The 14,806-nt window shown below is 44.4% G+C and overlaps 1 protein-coding gene across 2 annotated transcripts in view; it reads left to right on the top strand.

Annotated features, from left to right (window-relative positions):
- The window catches only part of LTBP4 (latent transforming growth factor beta binding protein 4), a 197,227-nt gene that overhangs the window by 70,002 nt on the left and 112,419 nt on the right, over window positions 1-14,806 (top strand). Inside the window, exon 1 of one of the 2 annotated variants that reach the window (XM_063431085.1) lies at window positions 9,529-10,003. The exons of the other annotated variant lie outside the window; for it this stretch is intronic. Within the exon in view, the coding sequence (XP_063287155.1) occupies window positions 9,784-10,003 (220 nt within the window). The 5' untranslated portion in view covers window positions 9,529-9,783. Of the gene's footprint in view, window positions 1-9,528; window positions 10,004-14,806 lie in introns of those variants that run through there. 2 annotated transcript variants of the gene reach the window in all.

Genomic DNA, 14,806 nt, shown 5'->3' with positions numbered 1-14,806 from the left:
CACTCAGACACATTACTGGGAGTGTTATTGCTGTGGAGCTCTGTTATACACTCAGACACATTACTGGGAGTATTATTACTGTGGAGCTCTGTTATACACTCAGACACATTACTGGGAGTATTATTGCTGTGGAGCTCTGTTATACACTCAGACACATTACTGGGAGTATTATTGCTGTGGAGCTCTGTTATACACTCAGACACATTACTGGGAGTATTATTGCTGTGGAGCTCTGTTATATACTCACACACATTACTGGGAGTATTATTGCCGTGGAGCTCTGTTATACACACAGACACATTACTGGGAGTATTATTGCTGTGGAGCTCTGTTATACACTCAGACACATTACTGGGAGTATTATTGCTGTGGAGCTCTGTTATACACTCAGACACATTACTGGGAGTATTATAGCTGTGGAGCTCTGTTATACACTCATACACATTACTGGGAGTATTATTGCTGTGGAGCTCTGTTATACACTCAGACACATTACTGGGAGTATTATTGCTGTGGGGCTCTGTTATACACTCAGTCACATTACTGGGAGTATTATTGCTGTGGAGCTCTGTTATACACTCAGACACATTACTGGGAGTATTATTGCTGTGGAGCTCTGTTATACACTCAGACACATTACTGGGAGTATTATTGCTGTGGAGCTCTGTTATACACTCGGACACATTACTGGGAGTATTATTGCTGTGGAGTTCTGTTATACACTCACACACATTACTGGGAGTATTATTGCTGGGGAGCTCTGTTATACACTCAGACACATTACTGGGAGTATTATTGCTGTGGAGCTCTGTTATACACTCAGACACATTACTGGGAGTATTATTGATATGGAGCTCTGTTATACACTCAGACACATTACTGGGAGTATTGTCGCTGTGGAGCTCTGTTATACACACAGACACATTACTGGGAGTGTTATTACTGTGGAGCTCTGTTATACACTCAGACACATTACTGGGAGTATTATTACTGTGGAGCTCTGTTATACACTCAGACACATTACTGGGAGTATTATTGCTGTGGAGCTCTGTTATACACTCAGACACATTACTGGGAGTATTATTGCTGTGGAGCTCTGTGATACACTCAGACACATTACTGGGAGTGTTATTGCTGTGGAGCTCTGTTATACACTCAGACACATTACTGGGAGTATTATTACTGTGGAGCTCTGTTATACACTCAGACACATTACTGGGAGTATTATTGCTGTGGAGCTCTATTATACACTCAGACACATTACTGGGAGTATTATTGCTGTGGAGCTCTATTATACACTCAGACACATAACTGGGAGTATTATTGCCGTGGAGCTCTGTTATATACTCACACACATTACTGGGAGTATTATTGCCGTGGAGCTCTGTTATACACACAGACACATTACTGGGAGTATTATTGCTGTGGAGCTCTGTTATACACTCAGACACATTACTGGGAGTATTATTGCTGGGGAGCTCTGTTATACACTCAGACACATTACTGGGGGTATTATTGCTGTGGAGCTGTGTTATACACTCAGACACATTACTGGGAGTATTATTGCTGTGGGGCTCTGTTATATACTCACACACATTACTGGGAGTATTATTGCTGTGGGGCTCTGTTATACACTCAGACACATTACTGGGAGTATTATTGCTGTGGGGCTCTGTTATACACTCAGACACATTACTGGGAGTGTTATTGCTGTGGAGCTGTGTTATACACTCAGACACATTACTGGGAGTATTATTGCTGTGGGGCTCTGTTATATACTCACACACATTACTGGGAGTATTATTGCTGTGGGGCTCTGTTATACACTCAGACACATTACTGGGAGTATTATTGCTGTGGGGCTCTGTTATATACTCACACACATTACTGGGAGTATTATTGCCGTGGAGCTCTGTTATACACTCAGACACATTACTGGGAGTATTATTGCTGTGGAGCTCTGTTATACACTCAGACACATTACTGGGAGTATTATTGCTGTGGGGCTCTGTTATACACTCAGACACATTACTGGGAGTATTATTGCTGTGGGGCTCTGTTATATACTCACACACATTACTGGGAGTATTATTGCCGTGGAGCTCTGTTATACACACAGACACATTACTGGGAGTATTATTGCTGTGGAGCTCTGTTATACACTCAGACACATTACTGGGAGTATTATTGCTGGGGAGCTCTGTTATACACTCAGACACATTACTGGGAGTGTTATTGCTGTGGAGCTGTGTTATACACTCAGACACATTACTGGGAGTATTATTGCTGTGGAGCTCTGTTATACACTCAGACACATTACTGGGAGTATTATTGCTGTGGGGCTCTGTTATATACTCACACACATTACTGGGAGTATTATTGCTGTGGAGCTCTGTTATACACTCATACACATTACTGGGAGTATTATTGCTGTGGAGCTCTGTTATACACCCAGACACATTACTGGGAGTATTATTGCTGTGGGGCTCTGTTATACACTTAGTCACATTACTGGGAGTATTATTGCTGTGGAGCTCTGTTATACACTCAGACACATTACTGGGAGTATTATTGCTGTGGAGCTCTGTTATACACTCAGACACATTACTGGGAGTATTATTGCTGTGGAGCTCTGTTATACACTCAGACACATTACTGGGAGTATTATTGCTGTGGAGTTCTGTTATACACTCACACACATTACTGGGAGTATTATTGCTGGGGAGCTCTGTTATACACTCAGACACATTACTGGGAGTATTATTGCTGTGGAGCTCTGTTATACACTCAGACACATTACTGGGAGTATTATTGATATGGAGCTCTGTTATACACTCAGACACATTACTGGGAGTATTGTCGCTGTGGAGCTCTGTTATACACACAGACACATTACTGGGAGTGTTATTACTGTGGAGCTCTGTTATACACTCAGACACATTACTGGGAGTATTATTACTGTGGAGCTCTGTTATACACTCAGACACATTACTGGGAGTATTATTGCTGTGGAGCTCTGTTATACACTCAGACACATTACTGGGAGTATTATTGCTGTGGAGCTCTGTGATACACTCAGACACATTACTGGGAGTGTTATTGCTGTGGAGCTCTGTTATACACTCAGACACATTACTGGGAGTATTATTACTGTGGAGCTCTGTTATACACTCAGACACATTACTGGGAGTATTATTGCTGTGGAGCTCTATTATACACTCAGACACATTACTGGGAGTATTATTGCTGTGGAGCTCTATTATACACTCAGACACATAACTGGGAGTATTATTGCCGTGGAGCTCTGTTATATACTCACACACATTACTGGGAGTATTATTGCCGTGGAGCTCTGTTATACACACAGACACATTACTGGGAGTATTATTGCTGTGGAGCTCTGTTATACACTCAGACACATTACTGGGAGTATTATTGCTGGGGAGCTCTGTTATACACTCAGACACATTACTGGGAGTGTTATTGCTGTGGAGCTGTGTTATACACTCAGACACATTACTGGGAGTATTATTGCTGTGGAGCTCTGTTATACACTCAGACACATTACTGGGAGTATTATTGCTGTGGGGCTCTGTTATATACTCACACACATTACTGGGAGTATTATTGCTGTGGGGCTCTGTTATACACTCAGTCACATTACTGGGAGTGTTATTGCTGTGGAGCTCTGTTATACACTCAGACACATTACTGGGAGTATTATTACTGTGGAGCTCTGTTATACACTCAGACACATTACTGGGAGTATTATTGCTGTGGAGCTCTGTTATACACTCAGACACATTACTGGGAGTATTATTGCTGTGGAGTTCTGTTATACACTCACACACATTACTGGGAGTATTATTGCTGGGGAGCTCTGTTATACACTCAGACACATTACTGGGAGTATTATTGCTGTGGAGCTCTGTTATACACTCAGACACATTACTGGGAGTATTATTGATATGGAGCTCTGTTATACACTCAGACACATTACTGGGAGTATTGTCGCTGTGGAGCTCTGTTATACACACAGACACATTACTGGGAGTGTTATTAGTGTGGAGCTCTGTTATACACTCAGACACATTACTGGGAGTATTATTACTGTGGAGCTCTGTTATACACTCAGACACATTACTGTGAGTATTATTGCTGTGGAGCTCTGTTATACACTCAGACACATTACTGGGAGTATTATTGCTGTGGAGCTCTGTGATACACTCAGACACATTACTGGGAGTGTTATTGCTGTGGAGCTCTGTTATACACTCAGACACATTACTGGGAGTATTATTACTGTGGAGCTCTGTTATACACTCAGACACATTACTGGGAGTATTATTGCTGTGGAGCTCTGTTATACACTCAGACACATTACTGGGAGTATTATTGCTGTGGAGCTCTGTTATACACTCAGACACATTACTGGGAGTATTATTGCTGTGGAGCTCTGTTATACACTCAGACCCATTACTGGGAGTATTATAGCTGTGGAGCTCTGTTATACACTCAGACACATTACTGGGAGTATTATTGCTGTGGAGCTCTGTTATACACTCAGACACATTACTGGGAGTATTATTGCTGTGGAGCTCTGTTATACACTCAGACACATTACTGGGAGTATTATTGCTGTGGAGCTCTGTTATACACTCAGACACATTACTGGGAGTATTATTGCTGGGGAGCCCTGTTATACACTCAGACACATTACTAGGAGTATTATTGCTGGGGAGCTCTGTTATACACTCAGACACATTACTGGGAGTATTATTGCTGGGGAGCTCTGTTATACACTCAGACACATTACTGGGAGTATTATCGCTGTGGATTATCGCTACTCCATTATTAACCAGCTAAGTTGGAAAAGTCTCAAGTTGGCGATTGTAGCCTCCATTTAGCAATTTGGATTCTAGTTCACTACAATTTGTTGTTTATTAAATGAAAGTTAAGGCTTTTTTAGAATTATTTTTGTCATTGTAAATCATGAGTTTGTCCCAAATGGTTCGTTGTCGGTTTTGCAATTCAGTTGGTAAATAAACCCCAGTGTCTGGTTAAAGTCACCCACAACTTAAAGCGTGTCTCGGATATTTTGTGGAATATCTGTTATAGATGGCCGTGTTAACACCATACGCATTGAGCAGGACAATGTGGACCTTTCATTTAACCTTCGTCCTGCTTTTTATTCAATGGATACCGCACAGCAGATTATTCTTTGATCCAACCCTTTATCACAATATTCCATGTTTACTAAATGTTGTATGAAATTCTTTTCCCTAAATGACGTCACCCCAATTTTATAAAGAAAACATGGCAACAGAAACGTTCTTGCAGCTCAAATTATTACCAGATTTTATTTTTAGTGGAAACACAGTATTTTATGTATATTTTGCTTGAAAACACCAGAATGAACCCAAGTTACAATGTGTTTCCAAGTTTGGATAATTACATTCCTTTAAAGGTCTGCGTGTCTTTCCCTCATATCACACATTGCTGAATCATTTTCATCCAATTAAGTTTGAGGAAGCGGCCATCTTGCTTTGTAAGCAGACTGCAGGTCAGGACCCGTGGAGGGGTAATACCTGTTTTACAGTGCTCTGTTCGCATTCATTATGGTGGTCTGATAATTCAGCACTGCAATGCAGGCTTAACAAGACCGCTGTGAAAGTGGTCGTCTGCTAGAAAAGCAATTTTACAAATTCTTATGAATTAAGGAGAATTGAAATGGAAATTGCTCATTTTAGGACAAAGTACGTAAATGGAAACCTTGTTCCACCTGAGCTGTTGTAGTTTAAAATGATGTGAATTTTCCAGATAAATGATCGGTTTAGTTATTTAGCCATGCACTGAGCTGTTGCTTAGCAGAATTAAGATGTTCACTGTTAATGGGAATCCATCGTGTTTATGTATCCCTTTCCAAGCAGCAATACATCGCACAATCTGAATACTGGTTTCATTTGTTGAATATATATCAAGGCATTTGTTTTGGCAATTCGAAGCTGTGGAATTATGAATGCAGACATCAGTGAGTTAACTGCAGCATGAAGCTTGTTCCATTAAGAATGAGAACATTATGTTTTGCAGAATGGGAAGTAAATACATGGAATATCCTCCCAGTGGAGGCAGCAAAGACTAACAAAATGGTATTGGAAGAGTAGTAGATACATGGAATAGCCTTCCAGTGGGAGCAGTAACAGCGATATAGAAAGGGTAGTAGATACCTGGAATAGCCTTCCAGTGGGAGCAGTAACAGTGATATAGAAAGGGTAGTAGATACCTGAAATAGCCTTCCAGTGGGAGCAGTAACAGTGATATAGAAAGGGTAGTAGATACCTGGAATAGCCTTCCAGTGGGAGCAGTAACAGTGATATAGAAAGGGTAGTAGATACCTGAAATAGCCTTCCAGTGGGAGCAGTAACAGTGATATAGAAAGGGTAGTAGATACCTGGAATAACCTTCCAGTGGAAGCAGTAACAGTGATATAGAAAGGGTAGTAGATACCTGGAATAGCCTTCCACTGGGAGCAGTAACAGTGATATAGAAAGGGTAGTAGATACCTGGAATAGCCTTCCACTGGGAGCAGTAACAGTGATATAGAAAGGGTAGTAGATACCTGGAATAGCCTTCCAGTGGGAGCAGTAACAGTGATATAGAAAGGGTAGTAGATACCTGGAATAGCCTTCCAGTGGGAGCAGTACAGTGATATAGAAAGGGTAGTAGATACCTGGAATAGCCTTCCAGTGGGAGCAGTAACAGTGATATAGAAAGGGTAGTAGATACCTGGAATAGCCTCCCAGTGGGAGCAGTAACAGTGATATAGAAAGGGTAGTAGATACCAGGGATAGCCTTCCAGTGGGAGCAGTAACAGTGATATAGAAAGTGTAGTAGATACCTGGAATAGCCTTCCAGTGGGAGCGGTAACAGTGATATAGAAAGGGTAGTAGATACCTGGAATAGCCTTCCACTGGGAGCAGTAACAGTGATATAGAAAGGGTAGTAGATACCAGGAATAGCCTTCCAGTGGGAGCAGTAACAGTGATATAGAAAGTGTAGTAGATACCTGGAATAGCCTTCCAGTGGGAGCGGTAACAGTGATATAGAAAGGGTAGTAGATACCTGGAATAGCCTTCCACTGGGAGCAGTAACAGTGATATAGAAAGGGTAGTAGATACCAGGAATAGCCTTCCAGTGGGAGCAGTAACAGTGATATAGAAAAGGTAGTAGATCCATGGAATAACCTTCCATTGGGAGCAGTAACAGTGATATAGAAAGAGTAGTAGATACCTGGAATAGCCTTCCAGTGGGAGCAGTAACAGTGATATAGAAAAGGTAGTAGATCCATGGAATAACCTTCCATTGGGAGCAGTAACAGTGATATAGAAAGAGTAGTAGATACCTGGAATAGCCTTCCACTGGGAGCAGTAACAGTGATATAGAAAAGGTAGTAGATCCATGGAATAACCTTCCATTGGGAGCAGTAACAGTGATATAGAAAGGGTAGTAGATACCTGGAATAGCCTTCCACTGGGAGCAGTAACAGTGATATAGAAAAGGTAGTAGATCCATGGAATAACCTTCCATTGGGAGCAGTAACAGTGATATAGAAAGAGTAGTAGATACCTGGAATAGCCTTCCAGTGCAGGCAGTAAAGGTTAACATAGATATAAAAAGTACTAGATGGGTTCACGGTTACTGCCAGTGTTCTATTACCAGTCTGATTATGGGCATAGTTGTGTGTACACTGTCAGCATAGTGCTGGCTCAGTGCCATCATGACTGCATAGTGCTGTGCTCACGGTCAGAGCTGTAATGACTGCATAGTGCTGTGCTCACCGTCATAGCTGTAATTACTGCATAGTGCTGTGCTTACGGTCAGAGCTGTAATGACTGCATAGTGCTGTGCTCACGGTCAGAGCTGTAATGACTGTATAGTACTGTGCTCACGGTCAGAGCTGTAATGACTGCATAGTGCTGTGCTCACGGTCAGAGCTGTAATGACTGCATAGTGCTGTGCTCACGGTCAGAGCTGTAATGACTGCATAGTGATGTGCTCACGGTCAGAGCTGTAATGACTGCATAATGCTGTGCTCACGGTCAGAGCTGTAATGACTGCATAGTGCTGTGCTCACGGTCAGAGCTGTAATGACTGCATAGTGCTGTGCTCACGGTCAGAGCTGTAATGACTGCATAGTGCTGTGCTTACGGTCAGAGCTGTAATGACTGCATAGTGCTGTGCTCACGGTCAGAGCTGTAATGACTGCATAGTGCTGTGCTCACGGTCAGAGCTGTAATGACTGTATAGTGCTGTGCTCACGGTCAGAGCTGTAATGACTGCATAGTGCTGTGCTCACGGTCAGAGCTGTAATGACTGCATAGTGCTGTGCTCACGGTCAGAGCTGTAATGACTGCATAGTGCTGTGCTCACGGTCAGAGCTGTAATGACTGCATAGTGCTGTGCTCACGGTCAGAGCTGTAATGACTGCATAATGCTGTGCTCACGGTCAGAGCTGTAATGACTGCATAGTGCTGTGCTCACGGTCAGAGCTGTAATGACTGCATAGTGCTGTGCTCACGGTCAGAGCTGTAATGACTGTATAGTGCTGTGCTCACGGTCAGAGCTGTAATGACTGCATAGTGCTGTGCTCACGGTCAGAGCTGTAATGACTGCATAGTGCTGTGCTCACAGTCAGAGCTGTAATGACTGCATAGTGCTGTGCTCACGGTCAGAGCTGTAATGACTGTATAGTGCTGTGCTCACAGTCAGAGCTGTAATGACTGCATAGTGCTGTGCTCACGGTCAGAGCTGTAATGACTGCATAGTGCTGTGCTTACGGTCAGAGCTGTAATGACTGCATAGTGCTGTGCTCACGGTCAGAGCTGTAATGACTGCATAGTGCTGTGCTCACGGTCAGAGCTGTAATGACTGCATAGTGCTGTGCTCACGGTCAGAGCTGTAATGACTGCATAGTGCTGTGCTCACGGTCAGAGCTGTAATGACTGCATAGTGCTGTGCTCACTGTCAGAGCTGTAATGACTGTATAGTGCTGTGCTCACGTCAGAGCTGTAATGACTGCATAATGCTGTGCTCACGGTCAGAGCTGTAATGACTGTATAGTGCTGTGCTCACAGTCAGAGCTGTAATGACTGTATAGTGCTGTGCTCATGGTCAGAGCTGTCCTCACTGCCAGTTCTGCAGACAGTACAAACAGCGTGAGTGTATATTCACTGTGTGTTACAATCTGAGTCCCTCGAGTCCTGTGGTCCTGTTTCTTGCCCCCACTTGACTCTTGGCTCCGGGGCTCTATTGTAAAGTCCCAAAGGCAGGGAGTGAGAGGGTTAACGGGGCCCTCTAATGGCTGATGGAATACCCTTGTAAACATTGCTGTTGGATTACTGCCCAGTGAGTGTTTTTAATTAGTCCGTCCACATTTAGTATTGTAGCCAACTGGCTGTGTAACCCCTCTTATTTCCAGACACTCCCCCATCCGTCCTCTCTCTCCCTCTCTCTCACTTTCCTTTCCTTGTTCTGATATATTTAGAGTATTGCTGAGTCCAGCCCAACCCTGCACCACGCCAGGAGGGGACCCCAAAAAGGCAGGAAGCACCCAGATCCCAGAAACTCTCTCTTTTTTTTTATTCTTACGTAAAAGGCAGGAGGCATTCAGACAGAGTGCAAAGCTTGCCAAATCCCTGAGAGTGTAACCGAGTGGAGCTATTCAACTCTGGTGTCCCCAAGAGCTTGCAATCTAATTGGTGCTTCCGGGACTAAGAGTTGAGTATGGAGCGGAGGCTGATCCTTATTTCTCTGTCTTTCTGCTGTCTCGGGTGGATGCCAGCCTCTGGACAGGTGGAGAAGGTCAGGGTCATGTTCACGCCCATGATTTGCCGTGTACGGTGTTTGGGGGACCGGTGTACAAACCAGTGCGACAGAGGGAACATGACCACGGTGTACAGTGACGACATCGCCAGGACAAATGATCAGAATGGATTCAGAGCCTGTAAGTATGTCATGTCTATCTAAAATTGATGGGACAAAGTTCTAAAATCAAGGCAATCACCATGGAAACCGAGGGGATGTTGTTGCTGATTGCTCCACTTTTCGAACTTTCCCCCTATTGTTCTTTATACAAAACACTCTCATACCTCTCATACTGTATGCAAGCTGATTCTAACAGGGACCATTTAATTTCTAGTAATCAAGGGTCCCAGGCAACATAAGATTTAGAGTCCATTTGGCACACACAATGTTAATCATATTATTACATGTTAATAAAACAAATTCTAATACTATAATATCTGTATTGACCTTAAATGCCAGGTTTCATACATTTCCTGCACATTGGCCTTGATGTTTGACCCCTTTGACTCTTTCATATCGACTCTTGTGCCTGACGACCTCTGACCTCTGACCGCTGTACATGAGACAAAACCACAGACAGGGCAAAGAGCACACTCTGAGAAGGGTGAATGAGTCTCTGTGCTGCAGTCACATTACACTCCGCGTGCTGTCTAACTGTGCTGCAGTCACATTACACTCAGCATGCTGTCTAATTGTGCTGCAGTCACATTACACTCCGCGTGCTGTCTAACTGTGCTGCAGTCACATTACACTCAGCGTGCTGTCTAACTGTGCTGCAGTCACATTACACTCAGCGTGCTGTCTAACTGTGCTGCAGTCACATTACACTCAGCGTGCTGTCTAACTGTGCTGCAGTCACATTACACTCAGCGTGCTGTCTAACTGTGCTGCAGTCACATTACACTCAGCGTGCTGTCTAACTGTGCTGCAGTCACATTACACTCAGCGTGCTGTCTAACTGTGCTGCAGTCACATTACACTCAGCGTGCTGTCTAACTGTGCTGCAGTCACATTACACTCAGCGTGCTGTCTAACTGTGCTGCAGTCACATTACACTCAGCGTGCTGTCTAACTGTGCTGCAGTCACATTACACTCAGCGTGCTGTCTAACTGTGCTGCAGTCACATTACACTCAGCGTGCTGTCTAACTGTGCTGCAGTCACATTACACTCAGCGTGCTGTCTAACTGTGCTGCAGTCACATTACACTCAGCGTGCTGTCTAACTGGGCTGCAGTCACATTACACTCAGCGTGCTGTCTAACTGTGCTGCAGTCACATTACACTCAGCGTGCTGTCTAACTGTGCTGCAGTCACATTACACTCCGCGTGCTGTCTAACTGTGCTGCAGTCACATTACACTCCGCGTGCTGTCTAACTGTGCTGCAGTCACATTACACTCAGCGTGCTGTCTAACTGTGCTGCAGTCACATTACACTCAGCGTGCTGTCTAACTGTGCTGCAGTCACATTACACTCAGCATGCTGTCTAACTGTGCTGCAGTCTTGTTACACTCAGCGTGCTGTCTAACTGTGCTGCAGTCACATTACACTCAGCATGCTGTCTAACTGTGCTGCAGTCACATTACATTCAGCGTGCTGTCTAACTGTGCTGCAGTCACATTACACTCAGCGTGCTGTCTAACTGTGCTGCAGTCACATTACACTCAGCGTGCTGTCTAACTGTGCTGCAGTCACATTACACTCAGCGTGCTGTCTAACTGTGCTGCAGTCACATTACACTCAGCGTGCTGTCTAACTGTGCTGCAGTCACATTACACTCAGCGTGCTGTCTAACTGTGCTGCAGTCACATTACACTCAGCGTGCTGTCTAACTGTGCTGCAGTCACATTACACTCAGCGTGCTGTCTAACTGTGCTGCAGTCACATTACACTCAGCGTGCTGTCTAACTGTGCTGCAGTCACATTACACTCAGCGTGCTGTCTAACTGTGCTGCAGTCACATTACACTCAGCGTGCTGTCTAACTGTGCTGCAGTCACATTACACTCAGCGTGCTGTCTAACTGTGCTGCAGTCACATTACACTCAGCGTGCTGTCTAACTGTGCTGCAGTCACATTACACTCAGCGTGCTGTCTAACTGTGCTGCAGTCACATTACACTCAGCGTGCTGTCTAACTGGGCTGCAGTCACATTACACTCAGCGTGCTGTCTAACTGGGCTGCAGTCACATTACACTCAGCGTGCTGTCTAACTGTGCTGCAGTCACATTACACTCCGCGTGCTGTCTAACTGTGCTGCAGTCACATTACACTCCGCGTGCTGTCTAACTGTGCTGCAGTCACATTACACTCAGCGTGCTGTCTAACTGTGCTGCAGTCACATTACACTCAGCGTGCTGTCTAACTGTGCTGCAGTCACATTACACTCAGCATGCTGTCTAACTGTGCTGCAGTCTTGTTACACTCAGCGTGCTGTCTAACTGTGCTGCAGTCACATTACACTCAGCATGCTGTCTAACTGTGCTGCAGTCACATTACATTCAGCGTGCTGTCTAACTGTGCTGCAGTCACATTACACTCAGCGTGCTGTCTAACTGTGCTGCAGTCACATTACACTCAGCGTGCTGTCTAACTGTGCTGCAGTCACATTACACTCAGCGTGCTGTCTAACTGTGCTGCAGTCACATTACACTCAGCGTGCTGTCTAACTGTGCTGCAGTCACATTACACTCAGCGTGCTGTCTAACTGTGCTGCAGTCACATTACACTCAGCGTGCTGTCTAACTGTGCTGCAGTCACATTACACTCAGCGTGCTGTCTGACTGTGCTGCAGTCACATTACACTCAGCGTGCTGTCTGACTGTGCCGCAGTCACATTACACTCAGCGTGCTGTCTGACTGTGCTGCAGTCACATTACATTCAGCGTGCTGTCTAACTGTGCTGCAGTCACATTACACTCAGCGTGCTGTCTAACTGTGCTGCAGTCACATTACACTCAGCGTGCTGTCTGACTGTGCTGCAGTCACATTACACTCAGCGTGCTGTCTAACTGTGCTGCAGTCACATTACACTCAGCGTGCTGTCTAACTGTGCTGCAGTCTTGTTACACTCAGTGTGCTGTCTAACTGTGCTGCAGTCACATTACACTCAGCGTGCTGTCTGACTGTGCTGCAGTCACATTACACTCAGCATGCTGTCTAAGTGTACTGCAGTCACATTACACTCAGTGTGCTGTCTAACTGTGCTGCAGTCACATTACACTCAGCGTGCTGTCTAACTGTGCTGCAGTCACATTACACTCAGCGTGCTGTCTAACTGTGCTGCAGTCACATTACACTCAGCGTGCTGTCTAACTGTGCTGCAGTCACATTACACTCAGCGTGCTGTCTAACTGTGCTGCAGTCACATTACACTCAGCGTGCTGTCTAACTGTGCTGCAGTCTTGTTACACTCAGCGTGCTGTCTAACTGGGCTGCAGTCACATTACACTCAGCGTGCTGTCTAACTGGGCTGCAGTCACATTACACTCAGCGTGCTGTCTAACTGTGCTGCAGTCACATTACACTCAGCGTGCTGTCTAACTGTGCTGCAGTCACATTACACTCAGCGTGCTGTCTAACTGTGCTGCAGTCTTGTTACACTCAGCGTGCTGTCTAACTGTGCTGCAGTCACATTACACTCAGCGTGCTGTCTAACTGTGCTGCAGTCTTGTTACACTTAGGATTTAACAAAATGAATGTATTCCCAATGACTAGAGATGTAATGATTGAATATCAATGACTAAGGATGCACGTACAGGAGATCCAACCAGTGGAGCTTTGATGGTAGGAGATTTGGTAATTGAGTGGCAGCTGATTAAATATTGTATCGTTCTATTAACCGCTCTGGTTTTATTTTGTTACCGATTGAACCTATTAACATTTGGCTCAGAAGTTATCAAGTTATCACATAGTTTTTTTTTAAACTTTCCCCGGTAATACCCACAGGGCTGGATGTGATCTCCATTATGCGATGATGATACAATGTAGAATTTCAGTTGAAACACGTGTAGCGAGGCAGTCTTAGCAGAATGGATCTGTTCCATGTACAACCACAGATACATTTGTTTTCATTTAAAAGTATTACTGAGGTTTTGTTCTTTAGTAAATACAGATGGGAAGCAGATACTGAGAGACCGCCAAACTGGGGATGGGAATTGTATGAGCATTCAGTGTGAAAGGTCTATCCTGATATTGTGGAAAGGGAAGTTTAGCAGGAACTTGTTCTGAGTGCTAGTTGGATTAATGAATGGGTGATGGGTGCAGCAAGTCCAGATCGAGCCAGCATTTCAGTTTTATAATGTCACTGTGCTGCAGGTTTTCCATGACCATATACCAAGGGTGGAGAGGGAAGGATTCCAGTTTTCATGAGAAAGAGATGATGCACAGACGAAATAATAGCTGGTGATTATATTTGGATAGGTCATACTGATTATTTGGCCATTAGAATAGTCGATGCAGAAGGCAAGGTCAGACATATTTCTTTAATCAACCTGCTCGGATGGTACCCCATTCACAACTAACTGGTTGGTGCCCTTTGGATTCCTGGTTGGTGTTTGCTGAATGAATCTTATCGTTAGTTAGTATACCATGTGTGGAGCTTCCATACTTCATGTGCCAAGTCCATCAAGGTTCCCATGAGCTGAGCAGGTGTCCCTTTAGCTGGTGAGTAGTCAATATGTGTCTTGGTTGGCAGTTGTCATCTCATGTTCGCCTTGCCTGATGTCTCCTGTCCAGATGGATGAAAGATAACCAGCACTCTCAGTGGATAAAGTAATGGACAACACTTTAAATTCAATTACGCATAATCCGGCGTCAACGAAAAAATCAATAGGATTGAATTCCATACCGATCCTATAGGATTATACTACACTCCAGAACCTTGCAGACTATCCTCCGATTTATTCCGGTCGGAGGGATATTGGTCAAATGAAATCACCTCC

This window comes from Pelobates fuscus, chromosome 9, assembly GCF_036172605.1.
Source record: "Pelobates fuscus isolate aPelFus1 chromosome 9, aPelFus1.pri, whole genome shotgun sequence".
In the NCBI taxonomy this organism is placed as follows: Eukaryota; Metazoa; Chordata; class Amphibia; order Anura; family Pelobatidae; genus Pelobates; species Pelobates fuscus.
Note: the sequence above shows the minus strand (reverse complement) of the source record. Positions and strands in the feature narration are given on the sequence as shown.